Source organism: Desmodus rotundus, chromosome 1 (genome assembly GCF_022682495.2).
Source record: "Desmodus rotundus isolate HL8 chromosome 1, HLdesRot8A.1, whole genome shotgun sequence".
Classification (NCBI taxonomy): Eukaryota; Metazoa; Chordata; class Mammalia; order Chiroptera; family Phyllostomidae; genus Desmodus; species Desmodus rotundus.
Genome location: NC_071387.1, coordinates 200,667,297 through 200,694,302, shown reverse-complemented (window position 1 = coordinate 200,694,302; position 27,006 = coordinate 200,667,297). Strand labels below are relative to the sequence as shown.

Here is a 27,006-nt window from a genome sequence, read left to right as displayed (position 1 = left end):
GTGCCATGGGCTGGGTCACCCAAAGGTGGAAGGAAGCACCATGATCCTCAAAACTGCGGCCCCCAGGGCTCTGGAGACTAAATGCTGCCACACTGTGGCCAAATACTACCACATCCCAGCCTTGTCTCCCCTTTATCTTTATAAAGAGGACCCCAACTTTGTTTCAGAGACAATGTAATTGATTAACAACACTAATAGCACCAGAGTCCCAGGGTGCTTGGTCAGATACAAATGGAAATCCCTGGGAGGCAGGGGACACTTGTAAAAGGGTGGATTCCGCTGGTTGGTTCTTTTGCCCTTCGTCCCTTCACTTTCTTTTCTGCCTGAAACTCAGGCAGGATGCTGAAAGAGAAACAGCTGTCTAGTGCACGTGAAGGCCAAAGCCCCAAGTGAAGCTGGGTGGGTGTGAAAGCTGAAAGAAGCCTAGGTCCCTGATGGCAGTGGAGGTCAAAGGACGAGCCCTGGGTGGTACCACAGCTTCTTGTCACATGTGAAAAAGAAACTCTTGTTTGGTTAGTTGACTGCGGCTGGAGTTCTGTTTTTTACAGACAAACCCAGTCGTAACACGCACACTTATCTGTGTCACTGGACTGTTGGGAGGATTGGATGAGATACCTCAGGTGACTTTGAGGTGAGCCCAACAGGCATAGCTGAGCACACAGATTTCTGCTTTGGTACCTGTTCCTAATCTTAAGCCCTACACGTAGTGGAGACGTAAGCCACTGACACACACTTCCTGTCCTCAACTTGATTAACCCCAGACTTAGAGGGGCGAGGGTGATCCTGGGAACACAAAGGGGATGTCATAAATCCAGCTGCAGAGGAGCAGTTTAGAAAAACCAGGGGAAGCAAGGCAGAGGATGACAAACGTGGGGGCTTACTGAAAATCCATCTACATACCTGGAAGAATTGTCTCTACTTATGTCCTCTGAGTGGTGGTTCAGCAGCACTTTCTTCACATCTAGAGTATACCGTTCATTCATTCACCAATACTTCCTGGTTGCCTACATTGAGTTGGGCACTGTATTAGGTGCTGGAGATACAAAGGTGGATAAAATACAGTCCTTGGCCTCACACATCTTCTCTGGGTCTCAAATTGTTTAGGAAATGAGGCCAAAGGATGAAGGGTACATTTGGGATAAATATGAAGGAAGAAAAAGCTGTGCATGCTGAAATTGCCATCATTTTGCAACCTCTTACTGATGCTGCAAGAATAACACATACCGGGTTTGGGAAGTAGGGTATATTTCCAATCTAGACCGAAGTGGAAACTTACTGGTATGCTCAGAAGTGAGCTCACATAATTATGGGCTGAGGTCAGACGAACTATAGTGTTCTTAATTTCCAGTATTTCCTTGGGCTGTGAGTAAACTACCACTTGACTCAAGTGGAATGTTGTATCTTCTTAAATGGAAAATACCCAGATGGTGGAAATTTTATGTGATTTATCAGTGGGAAGCCGTTGGGTCTTCAGTGATACACAACTGCACCACACTGTGTCCAGCTGACTGAAAAGAGCACACTGCCCACTAGTTTCCACATAGTTGCTCCTGACAGGAGAGGTGATAGGATCTGCGGTGTAGACCATGTTCAGAGTACAGATTCTGGGGTAGGAAGACCTGACTTTGAATCCTAACCCTGTTCCTAACCAGCTTGTGAGAAGTGGCTTCTCACAAGCTGGTTAGGAACAGAGTTAGGATTTGAAGTCAACACAGAGTTAGGATTTGAAATCAGGTTCTTCGACAATAAAAAGGATATAGTAAGTCCTACCACGTAGGATTGTTGTGAAGATTTAAAGTAATATATTGTGCAAAGGTCTGACAGAGAGTTAGAGCTAAAAGTACTGTCACTGTGGGGAAAGTGAGCTAAGAAAGAGAAGAAAAGGAATCTTTTCTCAAAGGGATCACCTGGGCTGGAGCCAGTGGACCCCCAAACAGACCTCCTTGTGTTCTCTCTGTCCAGACACATCCCATCCACAGACCCCAGAGCCAGTCACACCTGTTCTCCCGAATTCTGTCCCAGTCACCTTCAAGCTGCTGGAGAATGTGGGGCTCTCCAATTATTTAAGTAGAAAACTGCATTTCAGTGGTGCTGAATGTTCATTGCTGAGGGTGGTCACGTGAGCCATTCTGGAGGGTCCGTGAAAGGAGTGAGTCCAACACCCCATTGAATGGATCCACTTTGTGAGGCTGGTGGAGGGTTTTCATGAGACCACCCCATCTAAAGACATTCATTTCTCCATCTCTCTAGGGGAGGTGATGGCCCTGACCTCATCGGACAGTGGGGGGGATGCAAGCAAATGACGGTCATCTAGCGTGATGACTGGGAGGGGGTGGGCCGGTAAATATCCCTCCCTCCTTCCCCATTCCCCTGCCCTGCTCTCCCACTGCCCTCAGCTGAAGGAGCATTACTGCAGCACAAGGCAGGAGGACTGTAGAAATCCACTCGTAGGAACCGATGCTTTTGTTACAATTAACTTGTCATTTCCTAGCCCAGTTCTTCTCAACCCTAGAGCACTTTAGAATTACTGGGCAGAATTTTAAAAATTATTAATGTCTAGCATGCACTCCCTCCCCCAAGAGAACCTGACTTAACTAATAGCTCTTTGAAAGAATGACCAACCACCTCTCTGGGTTTTGGTTTGTCCTTCCGCAAATTGAGAGCAGAGAGGTGGAGTAGCTTACCACGTGTTGCACAGCTTGAGAAGGCCACAAGTCCACTGAAACTCAGCTGAGGGCATTTACCCAATGGATACGGTCTTCAGCTAAAATATGACATTTTGTCCATCATATGGATTTTTATATTAATTTTGAGTGCTAAAATATTGCGTTAAGGTATTATTCATCTTCATTACTGGGGTTTTTATGGTAACCCCTCAAATTTTGCACTTGAGGCCATAGCCAAATAATGGGGAGTTCTTAAGAGAAGACCTTGCTCAACATTGCCTGTCTAGAAATTGCATCTAGAAAGGGAAATGAACTGGAGAGTGTGTCCTTTTCCTTGGAAGGTCATGCTAGGCCTCACTATGGTTCCGTGCTCTGTTTCCAGGAGTGTCAATGGCCCATCATGAGCATGAGGATGAGCTGCTGGTCGGTGGCAGAGCTGGGCTTAGACACAGTGAATTTCTGAGGCTTCTCTACAAGACATCAATCAAGAGTGAATTGAGGACTAGTTAGGTTTTGGTTGTGTCTCTTGTACTGCCTTACAGAGTGCCACCTCAAATTATTGTAACAGCCACTTTATCAAGGTCAAGTGTAGTTTGAAATAACCAGAAATGAACTGACATCTAAGGGTCTCTTATAGGCAGTCAGGATTATCTCCAATGTGTGGTAAAGATAAACTTCCAGCTACATGTCTAAAGCCGGAAAGATAAGGAAACATACGAATATGTTTTATATCAATTTGGAATTTTCTAGAGAGCCCTTAAATGTCATTTAGGTCTGTCAGGAAAGAGGCAGATTGCTCCTGTCATTGGGTCCTGTAGGGACGTTAACCACCGTGGGAAGCAGTGCTGTGTAGTAAGCTGCCAAGACCCGTAATGTGCTTCAGTGCTGGGCTAACAAGGAACAGGGAGAATCTACCAAAATGTCGATTGAAGTCAGTGATGGAAGGTCAAGTTTCCTTGAATAAGTAAGGTTATAGTTGCTGGAAACATGGAGAGTGTCCGACAATATGAAAACCAAAAGACAGCAGAAGAAAAAGATGTCTTCTTAAAACATCCCTTTGCATATAACAACAGGAAATCAAAATCTGGATGTTAATTCTAAGGAAGAGACACTCAGACGGCACGCTGGAGAGCATGTCTAATTGGGCAGAAAAGGCACACTAGTAAATCGATCATACATCTCTTTTTTGTTATGGTGCAAGCTGCCAGATCTCACACTGAGATGTTGTAATGGTGTCTGAAGTTCAGGGACAGGGAAAAGGGGGAAGGACATGTCAAAGGTTACAGAGAAACACGTGGCTTTTGCCAAGAGCCTCCCCAGACCAATCTGCACTGGCACAGTGGCTGTGCTTTGGAAAATATTTGTTGAGTACCAGAGTAGGTAACATCTGAGCCCTCAGAGATTTAGGAATCGTCAGTTGTTGTTAATAGCTAAAGTGAAGAATGTGAAGGAAATCACTGGAAAATGTAACAAGAAGAGTGGGGGCCATTGAGTATCCCTAATGTTTAAGGTCAAGACAGAAGATAAGGAGCCCATTAAAGGGATAGAAAATAAATGGCCACAGAGAACCAGCAGAGTGTGTTGTCAGAGAAGCCAAGGGTACCTGGTTAGACACAGCTGAGAAGTGCAGCCAGCTATGGACCATAACTGTCCATTGATTTGGCCATGTGCGCTAGAGAAGTTTGAGCAAAATGGTGTGAGTAGAACACAGATTGCAGGAATTGAGGAGTGATAGGGAGGAGAGGAAATTGGATAGGACCGGCCATTGCTTAGGATCCCTAAAAAGGAAATCCACATGGACGTTGTTAATAAACTTTTATTCCTGGAAAAGCTGGCTTGCTAAATTCTAGAGATTTATCTTCAGAACTGACCTGCCTGAACTACCACATAGGAAATAATCACATCTGACCCTATGATTTGAGGAAATATTCAAATAACAAAACAGTCTAACCTTGATTCTTTTGATGATTAAAAACACTGTTGCCTTGGCTGGCGTGGCTCAGTGATTTGAGTGCCAGTCTGCAAACTGGAAGGTCACAGTTTCGATTCCCAGTCAGGGCACATGGTTGGGTTACAGGCCAGGTCCCCAGTCGGGGGCGTCTGAGAGGCAACCGATTGATCTTGCACATGTTTCCTTCTCTTTCTCCTTCTGTTCCCTCTCTCTAAAAATAAATAAATAAAATCTTTTTTTTTAAGTTGTTTACTCCTTAGAGAAATAATGCCTTTAAAAAACTTTCTCCATAGCAGTTCTTGGCCTTCTACATAGTATAGAATTTTCCCACAAGAGTTCAAGGAAAGTAAGTTGGCATCTCTTCCTTTGAAAAGCAAGCTTTTGGAGCTAATAAGTTATTGTTGAGTCCAGCAAAGCACCCACCATAGAGGCAAGAAAGGGTCTTTGACCTGCTGTACATGGACACTATGTCCTATGTTACCTGTGAGTAAACACAGAAGATGACCAGGGAGCTTCAGTTCTGCCGTGTAGTTGGAAGGCTTTGCACAGGGAAACACACTGGAGGTGCTAGAAGGCACATCCTGCCTCTTATTAAATAATCAAAACCTCAAAGTTGTTCAAGTAGATCAGCCATTAAAATGCCAAGAAAAATATTTCATTGATTGTTGTTCTATTTCTCAAAGCCAAGAGTCTTAGGCTATCACAACATCCTAGTATTTTCATACTTTATCTTAGCATCAAATCTTCTTCTTGAACTAAATTATTCCCAATATAAACATATATCTTTTTTTTTTTTTAAAAAGCTGGACTATAGTGGTTGAAGCTGGCTGAGATTGGGCAAAAGTTTCCTCCTTGGAATGCAAGACAGTTCAAAAGTCTTAGCTCTAGAAAAGTGGCCCACAACTCTGGCTGCATTTTTGGATCACCTACAGAGAAATCCTAATGCATTTAGGGATCCTGATGTAGTCAGTCTAGGGGAAGAGCTCTGGCGTGTTTTTTTAATAAGCATGCCAAATGATTCTATGATGGAGTGAGGGCAAAGAACTGCTACCCTAGAGAAAAACTATAAGAAGTTCCATTTTACTAAAGAAGATCCTACTCACAGTAGGATTACTGTCAAACCAACAGTTAGAGGATACTCAGCAGCTGTTTAATTAAATATCTTAGTTAATGAGAGTTGGCATTTTTACCAAAGGAAATCCATTCTACATGGAATTAGTATATAATAATATACATATTACAAAAGTTGGACTGAATCTCATTCAGCCAGCATTTATCCAGAAATCATTTCTTGAATGCCTGTTATATGGCAGACTATGTAAGGGACTTAGAAGGATATATAAATTATTCTTCTCACTTTTGCTCTCAAAGAACTGTTGAGTCTTCACGGAAGGTAGAATGTACGATACAAAGCAAAATCTAAGAATGAGGAAGCACTGGAGGATCTTATACTATCTTGAAGTCAGTGTAATTTTTGTGGTTTAAAGAGGACCATGAATTCTAGCCACTCCTCCCATCAAAAAGTGGAATCTATTTTCCTCTCCCTCTACATGTGGCCTTGTCAACTTCTCTGAACAATAAATGCAGCAGAATTTATATGTGCCAGTTGTAGGTCTAGGCTTTAAGGCCTAGATTTTAAGAAACTTGGCAGCTTCTGTCTTTGTTCTCTTGTACCTTCAATGACCATGGACAGTGGTCCACCTACTGTGCTGGAGAGAATACCTGGAGAGAGAGATGCCTGGCTGTTCCAGCCATTTGAACAAAGTGCTAGATACAGGTTGAAATAGAGCCTTGAAACCACCATGGGAGGGAGCCCAAGCTAGTCACGTGGAGAGCAAAGGCATGCTGACCCGTAGCCCCAGCTCGGGGGCCAGATGATCCAGTCTCATGACTAACAGGCAAGACCAGGGGAAGAATCATTCAGTCACCCCAGAGAATCATGAGAAAACATTTAAAGTTTTTAAGTGACTAAGATTTAGGGTTGTCTGTTACACAGCTATATACAACTGACACAGAAACTGGTAACTTGAAATGGGGTGTGGCCATAAAGAAAGCATGTAGAATTGGCTTTGTACCAATTAGTAGGTAGAAGCTGGAAGGATGGCAAGGAGGCTAGTGAAGGTAGGAATAGCGGCAGAGTGCTTGCTACTAGAAGCTGGAGAAAACAGCACTTCTATTATGCAATGCCAGCTTGTTAGCTAGAAAATATTACTGCACGGACATGGACAGCAATGTGGTGATTGCTAGGGGCAGGGGGTGCGAGAGGACAAAATGGTAATGGAAGAACATATAAAAAGATTAAATTTAAGAAAGAAAGAAAATATTACTTCAGTTTATCATCTGTGTTCCACTAGATACAGTAAATATATTAGTTATGTTTTATCTAATGTACTTTCATACAGTACATAAATCATACTTTCCTCGTGTTCATGTGAAACCATCAAAGCGTATCTGACAACAATAGCAAAACTCACAAACTATGTGTGGATTAAAAAACAGTCATCAAACAATCAGCTCTAGCTGATGTATCCCCAGTGTACTTAGCGAAGCCAATCAAGATGAATTATACCAGCAACAGGAGGGGATCATCGAAGTTTTTTCCTACTGCTCTAAAATTTTCCCCTAAGCAGTAACCTCGCAGTGGAAAATCCCCAGCACGAAGGTTCATAGAGGAAGTGTAGCAAACACGTGCTGGTCACTAGATTTATCTTTCAATGGTGTGTTTCCATTAATAAATGGTTCTTGGAACAACAAAGAATCTGAGTATCTGAGCTACATAAAGAACAGAGTGTAGTTCAAAGGGGTGATGGATGCATTTTCTTGTCTTTGTATTGGTGTTCATTTGAAATTAGTATATTCTTAAGAGGCAAACAACAAACCACCCAATTGGAGTTTTAAATCACAAAATTATTTTTAGAAATGTACAGACTCCAAGAAGAAATAGACCCAGAGTGAGGAAGTGATTTGCCCGAAGTCACTGAGCCAGGTGCCAGCAGAGTCTGAGTTCAGGCTGCCCCCACCCTGTTCCACCCTTTGCTCAGCAATACCGACTGCCTGCCCGTGGTAAGGCAGAGACTGCTCTAGGTGCTCAGTGCAAGAGAGGCAGCCGCCCTTGACCCCGTGAAGCTGGCAGAGGGAGAGAGATAATCACTAGTGAATTAACAAAGCGAATTACATAGTTTCCTAGGTGGTGACCAAAAAAAAAAAAAAAAGAAAAAAAACAAGAAGGTAGAACAGAGCAAGAGGAATTGGGAGTCCTGGCCGGGGCGACTGTGGGATGCAATTCTAAACTGTGCTCAGGGCGGGCCTTGTTGAAAAGAGTGGAAGGAGACAAGAAGTTAACTGGCTGGGAGAGCATTTCAGCAGCGCCAGAGCCAATGCAACAGCCTCAAGGCAATAGTGGTCCTGGAGCAGGCTCTGAGATGTGCCTGCCATGATTGAGGATTTGAAGTCATCTACAATACTGTCTACAGCGTGTCCTCTAATAATCATGGGGCTGTAGGTGCCTAGAGTTGGCAGTGCCTGCAAAACTGTGCAGTCCAGCCCCCAGCCTTGGCCTCAGCGAGGGGAGGGAGAGGCCTCGGGCACCTGGCTGAATGTGGAGAATGGGAGGTTCAGCATACAGTTTGTGGTCACTCCTTAGCTGGCTCCAGCCACTTGTGTCCTTGTCTGTGGAGAGCTGGAAGCTGTGGTGAATCTGATGTGACCTTCTACGTAGTTTTGGGCATGCACACTCCCACAGGAGCGCACTTTCTTCCCTGCGGGAACCCATCGCCAGTCTCCCATGCACTGGCTCTTCACCAGGCTATCCAGGCCTGAGAAACCAGCCAGGTTCTGTGCGCACCAGCCTCCAGCACTCATGCTGAGCCCAAGGAAAGCTCGCACTCCTTTGCCACACCACACAGTGGGGACTTGCGCTGTCGCCAGACACTCTCTCCTGGCCTCTCACCTGTGCTGGCTGACCTGGCACCCCTTTGTGCTTCTCTGGCCCTCCAGGTGATAATGCAAACCAAGCCCCTCTTCCAGAATGATTCCTTCAAAACTCACAGTGTGGATTCTCTTGGTACCTCTAACTTGAGAAGGTGCAAGTTCAGCGCCTGCCTTCTTCAATAACACTAGAAGGCTCCACAAACTCTCACTTCTCCAAAGAGAGGTAGCCTCACCTCCCTCCAGACCCTCTTAATATATTCTGGTGGCAAAAGTCCCAAATCAGATCTTCTGGTTTGCTCAAATCAACTTCGTCCAATGCCTGGCAAGGTCCCCACGGAGCCTGGCTATTAACAATCTAGTGTCTTTGTTTTCGGCAGTCATAATGAAATGACAGCGGTGGGCTGGGGAGGGGTGACAACAAAGGTAAAAGAGAAGAACCCATACTTCGTGTCCCGAGTCACTGCCACATACAAATACTCAGCATGCTCCTCGTTTCTCACACCTGCACCCTCCCTTTCCTAGGGACATATGGCTAGTACACTCATTATGGGTTTAGACTCATTATGGTTATGCGCTGAATTTCAAAAAGATTTTAGAGATCACAGTTTAATTTCCTTAATTTGCAGATAAGGAAATTGAAATCTATATGCGTGCAAATATGAAAAATTTATCTTCTCTCATAGCTTGTTCCTTTGTGCCAGGACTTTTGGAGCATTTTAGGCAGATGGAAATAGGTGCCAGCCATTTCAGTGTGACCGACAAAGATGAGTTGTATTTGAAGCTGTGCTTTTAAAATGATTATTTCCAGTATTCTGAAAGAAAACATGAAATTCAAAATTTTTTTCTGACTGCTACATTTGCTCTTGAGGAAAATTTTAACTTGGCTGAGAGGAGTACAAAAAATACTTGGAAAGCCAGATAGCCGCTTCAGGACACCTTTGTTCCCCTGTTTGTGGGGGGCGAGGGAGGGGCGGGAAGTTTATTAGTAACAAAGGGGTGTGAGGGTTAACTTCACCTGTTGACTTGACGAGGCTCTGGCACCCAGATATTTGGTTGGACATCAGTCTAGAAGTTGCTGTGAGGGTATTTTTTAGGTGTGGTTAATATTTCAGTCAGTAGACTTTGAAAAAGGCAGATTATCCTCCGTAATGTGATTGGACCTCATCTAATCAGTTGAAGGTCTCAGGGAAAAAAGACTGGTCTCTCTTGGAAGAAGGCCCTCTGCCTCCAGGCCACATTCAGTCTCAGGCTGGTGCATCACTCCTCCCCTGGGTCTCCAGCCTGCGGCCTGCCCTGCACAAGGTAGATGTTCCAGTCCCCGCAGTCACTGAAGCCAATTCCTTACAATGTCTGTCTCTGTTATGTCCTTCCTGCCTCTTCCCAGCCTTCAAATATGTATCACCCGCTTGTTATATTGTGCTTGATCCTGCTACTCCCTCTTTGTTTCTCTTTCCTTGAGCTGTCAACCACATGCATGCACTCTTAAAAAATATCCTTAGTGCCCAGTTGAGCCTTTCCTGCCGGCCAGCTGAATTCTTCATCATGTTGTAGAAGCATGTGTTTTCACTGGCCACGCCCTCCTTGAAACCCTTTCCTCCCTGCTTTCTGATACATCCTCCTGATTGCCTTTGTCCCTCTCCTTCACCCACTCTGTTTTCTCTTGTCCACTGAAGCTGGGCAGAGAGCCACAGAACCCAGCCCTCTGCCCTCCGCCCTCTTCTCTTGCTGTCTCTATCTCTTTGTTTCTCTGTCTCTCCTTCTCTCTCCCTCTCCTCTGAGAGCTGAAGTCTCTCTGGTAGATGTGATTATCATCACCTTTATGCTAATGATTCTACTACTGCCTTTCCAGCTCTGTTCTCCTCCCCTGTCCCATACTCCACTCTTGGGAGTCTGGAACTCGGCATATGTGAAATGAGGTGAATCACTTCCCCACTCAAAAGTGTTTTTCTCTCTCAATTTCTTTATCTCTGTAAAGAGCGCATTTCTTCTACTGATGCAGGCAGGCATTACTGCAGCCATCTTTGCTTCTTTGTCCTCTTTGTCCTCCCCATCCCCTGAAAGAACGGGGTCATGCTGTGGACAGGGGCTCAGCTGCTACCTGAGGCTGGTCCTGTCCACTGGCGGAGTGAAATCAGCCGAGAGGGCATGGGCCTGGTGCTCCACTTTTTTTCTCAGCTAGGCTAAAGCTTTATTTCTTTGAAGAAAATCATTAGTTTTTAAAGTTCTGGATGTAAACTTCATCATTTTTAATGAGAAAAACATCCATTTTATTCCTTTAAGCAGTTGTTTTCAAAGTTTAAAACAAGGCTGAGAGGGGTTATTACTTTCCATTTAAGAAAATTGTTGGCAATGTGTCAAAAGAGTCATGAAAACGTGTCTACCATTTGACATAATAATCAAAATGTTAAGAAGAGGATCGAATCCAACGTTGCTCATTGCAGATCTACAGAAAACTGGAGAACAACCTGACAGTTAAAGAGTAAGGGAACGCTTGGGGAATTGCACGAAAGAAACCATCAATTTCGTTAGATATAATCCAGCCATTACAAATGATAATTGGAAAAACTAAGTAGTGACCTGGAAACATACAGAAAAAAATACACAAATTGTATTTCCGCTATGATCACAGCTAAGTTAAAGCTGGGCACGTACTGTGTCCTACCTAATTGGCAAAGGACTGGAAAGAAATATGAAAAATAATGTAAGATGGTAGAATCAGAATCATTTTTAAATTTTTATTTTTATTTCTTCATTCATTTCAAAAGGCATGGTATAAGCAGTGGCTTTTTAACTTTTGTAGCTATGCCTCATGGTGAAAAATACATTTATATCCCCAGTTAGCCTGCGCACACACACTCACGCACTGAGGTGGGTAAACTGTATTTCATTACATTGTAAGGTACATGCTTTTTCTCATTTTAACATCTCTGAAATCAGAACACATGCTACAATGGATGGGATCTTACACTTATAATTGTCAGGCCCTTTTTTCTTTCTTAGAGATACATAAATTAATGGTGCTTCTCCTAATTCATGGTTTCAGATTTGATAAAATATGGCAACAAATAAATTTTGTGAAACCATTACCAAATATGATATATTGTGATATTTCCTCTTTTTTTCTGTTCTATGTTGTATCTTTTGAAAAACATTTTTAATGTTGGAAGCAACTCCCTAGATGGAGTTTTACAACTCACTAATGTAGCAGTTGGCAAACTATGGTGATGAGCTAAGAATGGTTTCTAACTACTTGGAAAAGAGAAAAAGAATATTTCATGATATACAACAAAAAAATTTTCATGAAATTTGAAAGAGATTCAAATTTCAGTGTCATATGGGAGCCCAGCCACCCATTTGCTCATGTATTGTCTGTGACCACTTTTACACTGGAAAGGCAGATTCCAGTAGTTGTGACAGAGACCAAATGGCCCTGAAGCCCAGAATATTGACCATGTCGCCATTTACAAGAAAAGTTTGCAGACCCTGAACGTGTGGATGGCAATTCAGCATCACAGCAGGAGTACAGGGAAGGAAGATCAAATCCACACCCTCACTCCATCGTGGTCACTGCTTTTGCATTTATAAACGTCTCCCAGGCCCTCCTGGCTGCGCTCCTGTGAGTGAGTTTTGTGTGATTATTTATCTGCAGTGCGTGGCCTGTGGTAGGTGCTTGACAGATGTTCACTTTTCCCCTTTTTCCTTTTAAATCCTGCTTAAGCCTGACCCCCTCCCCCAGCACACACACACACACACACACACATACACACACTCTTTGCCATCAAGGTCAGTGATGATTATTATCACCTCCTTCCCAGGCCAGTCTCGAGGGCAAAGTCCAAAGTGATCTTCCATGAGTGTGAAACTTTTGATGTTTCATATTTTATCCTCAAAGTTCAGGGGGATTTTCCTTCTATATCCATGCTTGTTTCACTATAGATGTAAGTTTTAGCCTGAACAAAATGAATACTCCTCGAAGATTTACCATGTCTGCTCTGGGGCTTTGCTTGTCTGACCTTGGTTCATTGTCATGCAGCCCTTCCCACGCCCCCTCACCCCCACCATTTGAGAAGCACAGGTTTATGCAATGAGATTTGTTGTTGTGTTAAGATCGTTTTCCCCAGAACTCACCTTCATCATTTCACTGTAGTTAAATAGGAGTGAAGAGAAGCTGTTTTTGAAGGAGGTTATTTGAGCTGGGCCTCAGAATGGAAGGCACAAGCACGTAAGAAGGGCCAGTAAAATTGAAGATCAGTCCTGTGCTTGCAGGTGCAAAGCTGATTTTTTTCCCCAGAGTTCCCTGAAGTGGTTAGGATTAGCTGGGCTTACTCAGCTGATGAAGCTCACAAGAGGCTCATGCCAGGAACTAATTTAATAATTTGCAAAGAGAAATGATCAGGAACAGTGGAACAATGTGACTGCTTCTTCTCCCTGCAGGCAAAGTTATATGGAAAGCCAAATCATAGCCAGAAGGCTGCTTGCTGAGCATGGAATCAGAGGAGTTGCTGGATGATCTTACTGGCTACTGCATCAAACTCAAAAGGCTTGGCCTATCCATCTCCGTACCAGGTAGGCACCTATCAATCAAACCAAAGTGTGCACGTTCATCAGTCAGAGTCTCCACACCCAGTGCTAACGGTAGTTAACACATTCTTAATCTTGGGGTTTTCCCACTTTCTGGATTCCATGCCAACCTTCCCTTCTCTACCATACACATTTTTGTTTATTCATTCCTGCTTGTGATGTTAAAACCATTGATTAGCCTACAGTGGTGTTTGGCAAAGTATATCCCCTAGAATGACAAATAAGCTGGAAAAACTTGGGGTTAAGTAAAGTGAAACTGTTTATTCCCACACTTTGAATAACTCTGATTTCTCAGAGCATCTCTCCAGACTAATAGAAGTAGAAAATGCTGGGGTCCACTCCTCCGCCCTTCACACTTGTTCACGTCTGGATGACACCAGAGGTCCTATCCCTACATTCAGCATAAAGAAGCCTCCTGTGCTAGAGTGACTCCTGCACGAAGTTCATCTCACTGGGCTTATATTGAATCCATTTGCTTAAATTTCTTCATTGCAATGGGGTCACCTAACATACTATATATGTTACCTAACACTTAGGTAACCATACTATATAGTTCCTATATAGTATATAGGTTGCCTAATATTTACTGTCTATCTATCTAACTAGTAAATGAATATGTTAGTATATATGTGTGTGTACATATATACAGATATATATCTATATATATGTTTCAAAAGGTAATAACACATATGAAACATAAATTGGCTAAAGAAAGGATTACCCATATCCCCACCATCCTAATTCAACCATGTGCAAAAAAATTCTAAGAACTTATTTGTATGCTCTTAAGAGTTTTCCCTCAGTAAATACATTTTTAAAAATCTTAACTCAATCATTTATTTAAAAATAATTAAAATCAAAAGCACTTAGTTTTCATCCTTTTGATATTCATGTTTTTCCTTAAAATCATCAATTTAGAAATAACTTCCAAGAGGTTGTCTAATCCTTTCCCATACATACACAGAATCTGGTGCCTCATCTATCTGAAATATGATCACCTGCTGCTATATTCAGACATTTCCTGGAAAGAGAAGGACACAATTCACTGCCATCATTCTTTCTTGTGTCTGACTACCCCCTCCCAACCACGGTTACCTTCTTCTCTGAAATATTTGGAGAAAGAGGACTATGTTTCAAATCTACATCTAAGTCAGTGCAGCTGCTCTGCTGTTCTCTGGCTGCTACCCTCAACTCCTAGCATCATCTGGGGCTGCTGTTCATTTCACTGTTCGGTGCCTAGGATTCTGGGACGCAGTGCCAACTGACTTTACCACAGGTAGGGGGTCAGTTGGAAGAAACCACAATTCCACTATTGTTATGCAATTGAATTTTACTGGATGCTAAAAAAAAAAGAGAGAGAGAGAGAAATTTCAGTTCAGCATAAAACAGGAAGCAATTTGCAATTTGCAATTTTATGAGACGTTACCCTCCTTATGAAACCAATGGTTTCCCTGTCACTGGGAATTTCCCAAGCCAGGGCTGCCTCTCTGCTGCAGGGAGCTGCCTCTGCTTTCCTCTTTCCTTAGGCGCAAGCTTCACGTCCCCAAATTGCTCTGACTTTCTAGTGCAGAGCAGTTTATGCATCTAAACCAGTGGTTCCCACCTGGGGACAACTTTGCCTCCCCTCGACAGGGGTCATTTGTTACTGTCTGGAGACACTTTTGATTGTCATGACTCAGCAGGGGGAATCTGCTGGCATCTAGTGGACGGAGGCCAGGGATCCCACTAAATGTCCTACTATGTACAGGACCGCCTCCCTTAACCAGGAATTATCCTGCCTAAAATGTCAGTAATGCGGATGTTGAGAAACCCTGATCTAATTCCAACCCACCTCAACCAAATTAGCATCAGGATGTTATGTCTGCAAATTCGGATTCCCATTAAGGTGATCTGCTACACAATGGGCCATTTACTCCAAGGCTCCACCCTGGTTATATTAAAAAAAATCAGCAAACTTTTTTTAACATATCCTTATTAGATTTTTAAGTAGAGTTATTATGCCTACCAATTTTTTTTTTTTAAGTAAGAGGAGAAGTAAAACCATTTATACTTCTATTTAGAAAAAGTCCCTTAGAGTTTGGGATTTTTTTATTCCAGTTACAATTCTGTCTGAACTGCTTTTTTTTTTTTTTTTCTACGTGTAAGTATAAACACTCCTTTCACTGAAGGCCCTCATAGAGATACTGAGTTGAGCCTGCTGTTGGTGGCAGAAAACCGCAGACCATGCCCCATCCGAGCCTGGGTGACGCTGCAGCGGCCGGAGCCAGGCGATGAACGCTGCGGTTACAAAACAGCTTGTTTTTGGAGTTTGTTTTGGAGTTTATCTCACACGGCTCACCGTGATGCATGCCTTATTGATCCTAGTTTCCTAGTTACCTGTTTCACTCCAAGGCTCCCTCTGCCGCCCCCTCTTAATCTGTAAGGTCCTCAAAGGGCTTCCCACCCCAGTACAGTGCCCGGCCCTTCCGGGAGCCCTCCACAGGTGTTTACGAGTAAATGCGCGGACAATTGCTCGGTAGAACCGGGTAGAAATGAAATCTCGTAGCCCAAGTTTACATGGTGGTGTAAAGAAGGACTTGCATTAATTGCACAGACATGGAAAAGATGCATTAAAGTTCCAGTCACATGAATGAGAAGCTTCACAATACTAACTTCTTTAGAGAGTAATGTTAAAAGGGGATTTCCATTTAATTTACTTCCTCTGCTCCCATTTACTCAGAGAAACAAAACAGCAATTTTTAAAAAGGTGTATATATACCTGTAAATGCATTTGCACTGCATTTGGGACTGAGGATCTCAGACTTCAGTGTGTATCAGAAATGCATGAGGAGATTAAAATACAGAGTTCCAGGCCCCAATGCTAGAGATTTTCAACAACGTGATATGAGGCCCAGGAAACTAGCTTTTTAGATAAACATGTCTTGTGATACTGAAACAGTTCATTTCTGAAGTAGATATTCTTTGGCACAATAGCTCATAAACTAAGGCGTGCCTTGGAGCTATTGGAAGAGTCTTCTAGAAGAAACAACAGTAGTAAGGCACATTCCTGGACCTCAGCCTAGTGAGGTCTGTTCTCGGTCAGCAGTGAAAGCTGACTCTCAGGAGTGTGGCTGGAGTTCCGTCAACTCCAGCCACCTGGAACTCCAGCCACCTGTGGTCTGAATCAGTCTCGTTCTGATTCAGCTTGTGAATCAGGGAGGGAGTAACTTGGTCCACGGGTTAAAGTGGCTCAGCTTTGGAAAAGGGGGCCTACACAGAAGCAGAGCTGATTAAAATATGATGTGAAAGCAGGTGGAGACTTCCTGAAGGAGCTTGTAAGGGCTGTGTAGAGAGATTCTGTCACTATGTATTAACTTTACTCCATTTTACTTCAAAACACAAGGCTTTTTATGCTTAATAAAAAGTTCTAGGCACATGACTCTCAGGTTCAAAAGTCATCAAGACGTTCCATGAAACGAAATGAAGGGGGAAGTGAAGAATCAAAGAAAGGAGGGAAGTTTTCCTCCAGTAACTGGGCAAGGGCTGGCAGAAAGGAAGGTGAAGAAACACGATTAAAGGAAGCTCTGCCTAGGGTCTGCCAGGGCAGCCCAGATGGCCTGAGATAGGGTCCCTACCCCAGGAGGGTGTGAACAACGCTCTGGAAGGTGAGGCACCAGCCCAAGGCCAGCTCACCAAGAGTTTACCTACCTGCCAGGCTCCTGAGAGGCCCAACCTCCCCTTTCGCAAGGTTGCCCGGGCCAGGAAAGGCGTGCACAAGGAACGCCGCCTGACCTGAGATTTGGTGTTTACACTCTCTTCGCGCCCCTCACCTGGCATGAGCTCGGAAGAGCAGGCGCTCTGTGCTGTTCACTGCCAGCTCCTCAATAATCCTTTTAATTGCCCAAAGATGTCGTTCTTGATGTTTTCAATGAAAGAATATGTAAACAAACACCAAATCCAGCATCTCAGGATCTTTCAGGCAGGAAGAAAAATGTTGTCCCAAGCAACAGGCAGTCGGTTCTCAGAGGGACAGCTGGAAAAACAGTAGAAAGATGGTCTTCCGATGAGTTTTTGTTTTTCTTATTTCTGGCACCAACACACTTAATTTGATAAAAACTGAACTCTGGTACTTATAGGTAAATTATATGGATGCATGTGTACGTTCAAAGGGGAAAAAGTGGTGATAAATGCTAACGGCAAAGGAAAAGAGCAAATTGCTCTATTAGAATGTCTTCATGTCTTTGAATTTGGACAAAATGAACATCAAAATAATAATATTATCTGAAAAGTGAACTTCATAAAGACAAAAAGTGATGATTAATACATGTACTTTATCTTCTCACCAAAACAAGGTAAATAGGTGAGGTGATGGACATGTTAATTAACTCAGTAGGAGAAATCCTTTTATAATATACATGTATATCAAATCATGTATTTTTTCTTATCCCTAGTAGTGATTTGCATGTCTGGTAATTTTTTATTGGAAGCCAGTCACTGTGAATTTTATATTATTATGTGCTTTATATTTCCACAAATATTTTTGCACTTGAGTCTGGGACACAGTTGTAGTATGTGAAAGTAGTCTGATCCTTCCAGGTCTTGCTTTTATGATTTATTAGTTAGGATCATAACAGGACTCAATATGGGGCTAATTATTCCCACTGCCAAGTTAACACCCTACTGAGTACTTTACCCAGTGCCCCATGACCCACGAGGCTCTCCAGGGTGGTGATTTCTAGGCACAAGGCTGTTCTGACTCCCCTCGAGTATTCCAGGTGATTCTGTCCCTTGCCCCAGGCAGCTAACTTACACGTGTGTGCCAGTCAGTCAGTGCTCAGCTGAAAATTTTAGGGGTACTCTGCAAATCTTCAGGTTGTCTTTGAGTCTTTCCCAGGACTCTTTCCCATGAACTCTAACCCCCTCATTTAACTCAACTTTCAGCTCCGTCCTCAATCCAGACTCCAATTGGATTCCTCCTTTCCTGGACTACAGACAGGAATCTCTCTAAAGACAGCAGGCTGGGGTAATCATAGGGCTTCCCTTTTGTCTCCTTTCTTTCAGGAATCACTTCCTTCCTTGCATGACATCCAGTGTCTTGAAAAACCATTGTTTCACATATTTTCTTCACTTATTGATTATTTAAAGTGGGAGGGTAAGTCTGGTTCTGTTACTCCATCTTGGCCAGAAATGTAATTCAGTTCCTAGAATATTTATTTGGAGAAGGATAATGGAAACTATTCATTGTCAAGAAAGAAAGAAAAGAAAAAGAGAGGAAGAAAAAACAAAATAAAAGATTTGGTTTTAAACAAATATTATAGAAAGACATCATTAGGAAGCAGCAACATTTTCTTTCTGAGGAAAAAAATAGTGTAAGAATTTTTCATGAAGCTAAATTTACTTCATTTAAGTGGTATTCCTTATGCTGAAATGATATACTTGTTACTTTTGTGTGTTAAAAAGACTCATTTTATTTTTACCTTGCAAAATTAAAAACTGGTAACTTCTCCAACTTAAAAAAATAACTTGCCTGTCAAATTCCAAAGTCTGGAAAAGAATGGTAAATTTTAGGGCTAAGAACAGCTGTTGCTGCTCAATATATATGCTTATTGAATGAATGAATTTGGTGCCGTAACCCAAGGACTGCTGGCCTGGCAGGCCTAGGAATTTTCCAGTCTTCTTAATTGATCGGCTTCATTAGAATAGAAACAGTGAGACTAATTGGCTTGGACACAGGCTAATTTCCCCAGGTTACTGGTGTGGCTGTCACATACTCATCAGTAAGCAAGCTCTTGTGCAAGGCACTGGAGGCGAAGGACCTAATCGGTTGACAGGATTCGGACCAGGACAACCCAGATGAGGAGAGAAGGAAGAGTGTGGTGCTGACTGGTCAACTGGCCAGGCCTGAGGACACAGACACAGGACTGGCAACGAATGGACCAGGCAGACGCCTGCTCCCTGGGTTCCAGCCCTGGCTTGTCTTCTTGTGTCAGTAATGATTGAAAGAATTAAAAACTAAAAAATGTAATTATATTAAAAATGTACAAAATTTGGATGTATTTTTAAGAAAATTTAAGTTAAGGTAAGTGCAAAACTATATAAATAATTTTTCTCTACATTTTTATATAAGAAAGTTTTCTTCTAAAATATTTAAAATTATTTAAGTTAAAAGGCAAACTATAACTTATGATAATATCAATTTTTCATCAAATTTTAAGTCAAAATTATTTAATTAAAATTAAAATTTTAATTAATTTTTAGAAAGAGGGATGGGGAGAGTAGAAGAGGGCAAAGGAGGGATAAATAGTGATGGAAGGAGACTTGGCTTGGGGTGGTGAACACACAATACAACATACAGATGACGTGTTGTAGAACTGTACACCTGAGATTTCTCTAATTTTGTTAACATATGTCAAAATGTCACCCCAATAAATTCAATAAAAATTTAGAAAAACAAAATTTTAATTAATTAAAAAAATTTTCAAATAGATCTTATTAAATATTTTAATAAAAATAACACTGGTTGTAATTCTAGAGTTTAATGTCCATGAAGTTGCCAGTGTAAGGGATAGGAATCATGCTTCATGCATGTTATAATTAGGCCTATATATATTGCCATTTAAGGGTAATATGACCAATACTGCAATTATTTCTCAAGCTGTCAGGTTACCAGTTGGAAACAGGGGGTAAGCCCCTGAGCTCCCCTGGAAGTACAAACTAAAACCTAAAGGGAAAGAAGAAAAGAGCGAATTGGCGCTATGAGGGAACTGGTAGTTCCTTATAAAAGAATCCTCTGCATTCACACTATCTGAGAGGAAGGATTTGCAAGGTAATTACTTTGCCTTGTTTCTCCTGAAGTGTTTTCACCCACCTCACTGCTGAAATCCTCCTCACATTCCCAAGCAGACTCTAGCGGCACAGCCCATGAACCGTCAAGGAGGGCTGTGGACAGAGGGCCTCCTGTGTAGAGGGTCCCGGGGAGTGGGGAAGCTTTCCCGGAGGCGTGTCAGTCGGAGAGCAAATGTTGAGGGTTGTAGGCTGGCCCGTGCCAGCTCTGACCTCAGACCCCGCGTGGCAGCAGCTCCATGCCCTCCTTCGCAAGTGCACTCACTGGCGAAAGGCAGAGCCCACTAACGCTCTGCTGCTTGTGGGTCCAGGGCACGGGGTTCGCCGAGCAAGCTGACCCGCGTTTCCAGCCATCTCATAGCGCGTCTGGGCCCACAGGACACTTACACTCTTAGACAACCATCTTGGCTCCGTGGGACACTTGGAAGTGATTTGTGCCTTCTCCTGACTTGTTCTGCCCCATTTCTGATGTCCTTGGCCTGTGTCCAAAGCCCTGTGACGTCCTCTGCCCGTGCCCTGGCACGTCTCTCCTAGTCCCTCCATCCCTCTGGCCCATGGCTACTCTCTTCAGTTAGTCTGAATCAGAGCTGCCAGTGAGTTTGAAGGAAGCTTCCGTGTCTGCATTCATAGTTCATAAACGTTAAGGTCACGATCCCTTGGACAACTGTTAGTGCTGTCCAAAAGAAATATAATGTGAACCGCAAATGCAAACCAAATACGTAATTTTATGTTTTTAATAGCCATATTATAAAAGTAAAATGAAGCAGGTAAAATCAATTTTATAATACATCTAATGTAATAATATAACATTTTAAGATATAATATATGTAGTATAATATTTTACTTAATTCAAATATCCAAAATGTTATCATTTCAACACTTAATCAACATTAACAAAATTAATGAGGATACACTTTTCAAGAAAGATTAATCAGATAGTTAGTCTTCGTTCTTTCCTTACTTACAAGAGCTTTTGAAGAATGTACTAGGGTCTTCTAGGTTGAAAATAACTTTGCCTTGATGAGACAAAGAAAAAGAGTCGGTAACAGGGGTCCTTTGATCTCCACTATTTGTTTTTTTTTTTTTGGTCCTTTTTAGACACTTGGAAATTTTGTCACCATGTATTTGCTAAAAATAGGGAAGAAATGCCTCTGTAAATAAAGCTAACCTTCTAGAAACTGTGCTCAATGGCTTGTAATTGATTTGGCTCCATAAATCCTTCAGGAATTTCCCCCCCAAAAATGATGTTTATAATGTGGTGATCTTTCAGTGCAGGAAAGCATACAATTTCATTTCTAAGAAACTTAAGAATCAATGTCCTAGAGGCACAGCCACCCCGGGAGTCAGACCCAGACGTATATTTTGCATGGCCCCTATCCACTTAAATAATGAGTCACCCAACATTGGCGTGTCAGCACAGTTCTGGCAGCCCAATCTCACACATTTGTTCTCCTGTGAGAAATACGTGTTGGACAGTGTAAGCAGTCCACTTTTCTGCCACCTTTCTGGAACCAGAGTCCCATAGGCCAGAGTCTAGAAGCTCCTGGAGGCGTCTGGTTGAGCCCACATGCAAGGCGGAGAGCACAGAAACACAGGTTCTGCTCTGGGCGCAGGGTGCCATGCATAGAGGACCTTGCATCCCGAGAGACTCGGAGTATTTGGAGGGAGGCACTCCAAAGTGAGGGCTCCCCTTGACCAGGTCTGAGGAAGGTTCTATGCTCCCTGCCATGGACCTAGTTAAATAGGTGGATGGATAAACACAGAGGAGGACTGGCAGAAACATTGATCTCGGCTTAGAAGATACCCCTTTGTTGTTGTTATACTTCATTCCCCCCAACAATACTTACCATGTGCTGTGGACCAGACATTACAGTCGATGCTGAGGTGAGGAGAGGTGGGGGAGCATGCTTTCAAGGAGTTTGCAGTCTACAGAGTGTTTCTTAGTCCTAGCTATTAATTAGGATCATGTTGGGAAGCTTTCCAAAAATACTTGCTCCCAAGCTCTATCCTAAGTCAATGTATTCAAATTCCCTGGAGGTAGGGCCCAAGCAGCCGAATGATTCTGATGTGCAGCCAAGCCAGGGTTGAGAACTACTGACTTGGGCGACAAGTGAGACACAGAGTGAATGAACGTCTCCTGCTTCTATTGTCCACGCTCTGACCTACCCCGGCAGGTTGTGGATCCCTTAGGCCCCCGCACAGGGGTGTTGGCTGCTGAGCGCTTCCTGCCCCCGGAGGTGCCGGGACTCTCCTGTGCCGTTAGGAAACCATCCAAGGACTGTTCACCAGCTGGATGTGGTGGACCAGGCTTAAAATCACGTGGGGGGCCAGGGGGTTGGACTGTTAGGACTCGTTTTGGCCTAAAGTATAATACCAGCTGAACTCCAAAGCCAGTGAGGCAGCTTCCCAAACCACAGAGACTTTTTCAGAACATAATACCTCACCTAAAATGATTATAAAACCAAATCTCTGGCATGTTCTGTTAGACAATTCAGGTATCTTAATTTTCTGTCAGCCTTTTGGAATTTAAGCGAATAAGTATCTTTAAACCACAAAAACGCTTGCCTACTTCTAAACTCAAAATGAAGCTTATAAAGTTTGTTTCAAATGAGCTTCAAAGGGGGAAAACCATGTATGTTTACTTAATAGTCTTTAGGCAGTTCCCACTTACATACTTAACTCTAGTTCATAATTCTAATTTCCTTAAATAAAATTGTTATTTCTTATACCAGGTATGGCTGGCTCTCTGAAATATACTGCAGATAATTCCACTTGGTATCTGCTATGTTTGTACTGTGTCGGGGCTGCCAAACGCTGATAAAACAAACCCTGGAGCTGGCTCTGGAGGGGGTTCTCCGCTTGAGTTCACACGGGGCAGCTCTCTCCACCTTTCCATCATATTTAGCTCATGCATTTTGCGCTTTGCACACGCGGTTGTAAATAGTATTTGAGTCAGAACTTTATAAATGATGCAAGTCACATAATTTTAAGCACACAGTTAATAACCCATAAAAATAAAATCAGGAAAAGAGAAAGCAAACATCTGTTTCGGGGAGTCACTATCATTTCTGATGTTCTTCTTCTTCTTTTTGGGGGAGGGTGAGAGTGGAGATGGATTCTAACGAAGCTCTCTCATGCAACTAGAAAATTCCCACAGCTCAATGGCTGGCTGGCTCTCAGCCACAGATCTGTCAAAGGATTCCTTGCACAGAGAGAACATGAGACTGCGAGGAAAGTCGAGGAAGAGATTATGCAAGTTTTTAAAAGATGTCATCAAAGAAAAATTCTGCAAGGAGCCCTGGGCTCCAGCTGTTGATGTCAATGTCGGCAGTTTGGCTCAGCTAGGACCGCTGGTAGGATTTCATGAACTTGTTCATCCTGCGAACCCCATTGCCGCCTGCGGGGTGCCCGTCTCTGTGCTCCACACTGGAGACCCAGAGTTGAACTAGACATGGTCCCTGTCCTCAGAGAACCCTCTTGTCCTCTTGTTGTGGGGGCCCCACAATGCACAGGCCTCAGATTAGGTGGATCAGAAACTCTCTCTCACCAGCTTGCCCAGGGATGTTCCCTCTGTGGAGCTGACTCATCCTAACAAATCACAGCAGGGTATCAGTCAGAATATGCTTGACCTAACTCAACTCGTAACAGTTCCTTTCTTACCACCCAGTATCCCCACTTCCAGCTCACTGTATGTGTGCATAGATATGTATGTGTAAAGATAATATATATTTGTCTTAAGTATACGTATACTTACATACAGGGTCTGGCAGAAGTAAGGCCTGCTTAAGTGTAGTAATTTAGAGTTTTAATTTGAACATTTCATCTAAAATGTCATATGATGTGCTTTAGTATGATATTGTTATGTTACAGAATTACGTGCTTATGATTATGTAATAAAAAAGGGGCATTATTTGTGTCAGACCCTATATCTAAGTATATATGCGTGTGTATACATGATATATAATACACACTAGTATACACATATACACTAAGTATAAGTATATAGATATTAGTGGGAAGAAATATTTATGTTCTGTTAGTGTTTGCTATGCATGGGAAGATACTAACACAGAAACAGCCGAATGGCTTGAGTTAGATGTAGTTACCTTGTCCGATGTAGATTACATGTTAATAAGGGGGTATTACTGTGCTCGTTTTGGGTGGCACAGAAACAGAGGCTGGAAGATGGTAAGTGGCTCAAGGTCGCACAGCCAGCAGCAAGGGGTGGAGCTCTGGTTCCAGTGGGCCGCCTGCGCAGAGCCCTCGAGTCAGCGACCTTCCTCTCAGTGGAATGACCGAAAGTCTATCTTTGCCTCTTAGATCAGTAGCATTTTTTCTTTCTGTTTACTCCAGATGTCATAACCTTGTTTAAGGTCATCTAATTTACCCTTGCCAAACACTTTTTCAAAAATATTGAATGCAATTTTTTCATTTGGAGAAGTTTTCCCAATCTGGGGAACAATCTGCTAGGATCTAAGCATGCCACAGATTGGTTATTTCATCATGGTCCCATTAAGAAAAAAGAAAAGAAAACATAATATTCTGGGGTGGCTTTTTTGCCTTTCTTTCTTCCTTCCTTCCCTTCTTCTTTTCTTATTATCTCCTTTCACCTCTTCTGCTTATTCCTAATTTGAAAGCTGTATTAGGCCCAGTGTACCCATATCTTAGTGAGGAGAAAGATATGTATAGATAATTGTCAAGAAATGTAATATGTACAATCATAGAAATACACTCAAAATACAGTGCCAGCTCAGAAGAGGCTGTGGTTAACTTTATTCTGAAGAGGGTGGAGCCAGAGAACCTTTCAGACAAAAGACGCTGGACCTGTTTGTTGATGAATAGGCAAGAGAAAGGGCCATTTGGGAAGAGAGCACAGAATTTGAAAAGCCCAGGGGTCAGTGACCACTATATGCAATATTAGGAAGAGGAACGGAGATGTAGAAAGGTCTGAGCTGAACAAGCATTGTATTGATATTGGCCCAGTGGGTGCTGTTTCCAAAGACACGCATCCTGCTGCTCTCGGCACTGCTGTAGTGGCACGTGAGGCAGCTGCAGGGGTGGCGCCCAGCCAATCCATGCTGATGGACCAACTCCTCTCTCCTGGAAACTATGACACCAAATGCTTGATTTTTATCGGGATCATTCTCTTCATTATAAAAACCATGTGATGTGGTCCAAATGAGCAAGGCTGTGTTGCAGAGTATTGATTTTCTCACAAATATTTAGTGCATGGAGAATAGGGCCTTCCTGATGACTCGGACCAATCCCTGGTGATGGGGAGGAAACCCACCTCCCCTGAAGCATGTGGCTGCCTGAGATCAGAGTTCTGTCAACAAAGAAGAAGGAGGAAGCGGTTGTTGGGCAGCACTCAACAATGTCTGCTGCAAAGCGAATGAGTACGGGAAGGGAATATCTGATTGACATTTGCAGTTACTACAAATGAGACATCTGTGTATTGAGGAAGAAGGAGCACTGCATATTTTCTCTCTTCTTTAGCAACATACACATTGTTATAGGTCACATGTTTTCCAGCGAACCTCTTATTAGTTTCAGTTTTGTTTTACCATATCTTTATCGCCTTCAAAGCAGTGCTTCATAAATATTAGTGCTATTAAATTCCTACTCATCATCTGCAAGATTTAAATTTGCCTTAATTCATTCAATATCTGAATATCTGCTGAAGGCAAAAAATCTGTTTTCTTGTGGAGGCAGTCTTTTAAAAAAAATTAAAAATGGTAAATAAAAATGTTTTCTTTGGGACAACAAAATGGAAGCCACCAGAGTTCCCAGATGACTTCAGATAGAGCCACCTGTCCAGTCTGGACCATTTGCTCATCTCTGGGCTGTTACGCAAGAAAGAAAGGAATTTCTGTCTCTGTTGAGGCACTATAGTTTAGAGTCTATTGGTTACAATTGATAGGGGACTTAAGAGTTGGAAAATTTTAGTTTAAGTAATAGCTAATAAGCTTAGTAATCAATGCATGTAAATTAAAGCTTTTGTTCCAGGAACTGGAGGTATGACCCACCCTGACTCCAGGAGACCATAAGCAGTTCTACCTCTGTTCCTCAGGAGGACACAGCTAAAGACCACCACCCAGGGCAAGATTGCTGAAGTTGTTTTAACTTTTCCCTGAATTCCAAACCCCTTACCTGCACTTTGTTCTCCTTATAAAAAGGGCCATTTTAAAATGGAATGTAAGATGGTCTGTTAGGATATGAACCCTCCATCTTCTCAGGTTGCCGGCCATCTGAATAAAGCGCCCATACAGATTCAGTCGCTGTCATTGCTTATTGGGTTTGGTAGTAACAGGCAGCCCTAACGTCGGTGTCTTTTCAAGTTTCAATTCTTTCTATCTCTGAGGACACTAATTAAAATTGTGATTGTTTTATAGTTCTTTCTTTGTTTCCTTTATTATTTCTATTTTCTCCAGGGTCACCATGTTTGCATATCCTGAGGCTTTTCTTTCTTCTACTGGTCTTCCTCAAATAGCTGACGATCTTGCATTTGCCATTCATACTTACGAGCAAAAACTGAGGTTGATTTGTATGAGGAGTTAGCATGATTTTCCTCGGCAGCTGTGTGGGTCTTTTCCCCCAGCAGGCTTCTCCTGAGGGCTGAATGCATGTTTTGAGTAAGTGCAGTGGTTGTGTTGACAGACTTCACTTTTGGGTTCATGGATAAAGACCAGACAGGCCACCTGGAGACATCCTCCAGTTACCACAAAGGCGGACTTGACTTTAGCCACGGAAGGCTGTGTATGTCTTTCCTGAACGAATCTACTTTCCAGTCTTTCTCCCTGTGAATTCCCATTTGGAGGTGGGAGGAAAGCAGTCCTAGGGCATTTCCAGCTCTATTTTTCTTTCTACTTTCAGTTTAAAAGCCTTTTCCAGGAAGATTAACTCACAATCCGAAAGGATACTTGTTGGGATTGCGGCTTTTAAAAAAATTGTATTAATGCGTGATGACTGCCAAGCTACCTCTGTTTATTGACCCCACGCTTCTTCTCTGTTATGGTTTATGCTGCTCTTACTGTCCGGATTCCACCTCTTTTTTTA

General features: G+C 42.7%; 1 protein-coding gene across 1 annotated transcript in view; it reads left to right on the top strand.

Annotated features, from left to right (window-relative positions):
- RANBP3L (RAN binding protein 3 like) overlaps window positions 1–27,006 on the top strand; it is a 97,964-nt gene that overhangs the window by 23,584 nt on the left and 47,374 nt on the right. Inside the window, exon 2 of the mRNA XM_053914361.2 lies at window positions 12,982–13,113. Within this exon, the coding sequence (XP_053770336.1) occupies window positions 13,032–13,113 (82 nt within the window). The 5' untranslated portion in view covers window positions 12,982–13,031. The remainder of the gene's footprint in view (window positions 1–12,981; window positions 13,114–27,006) is intronic.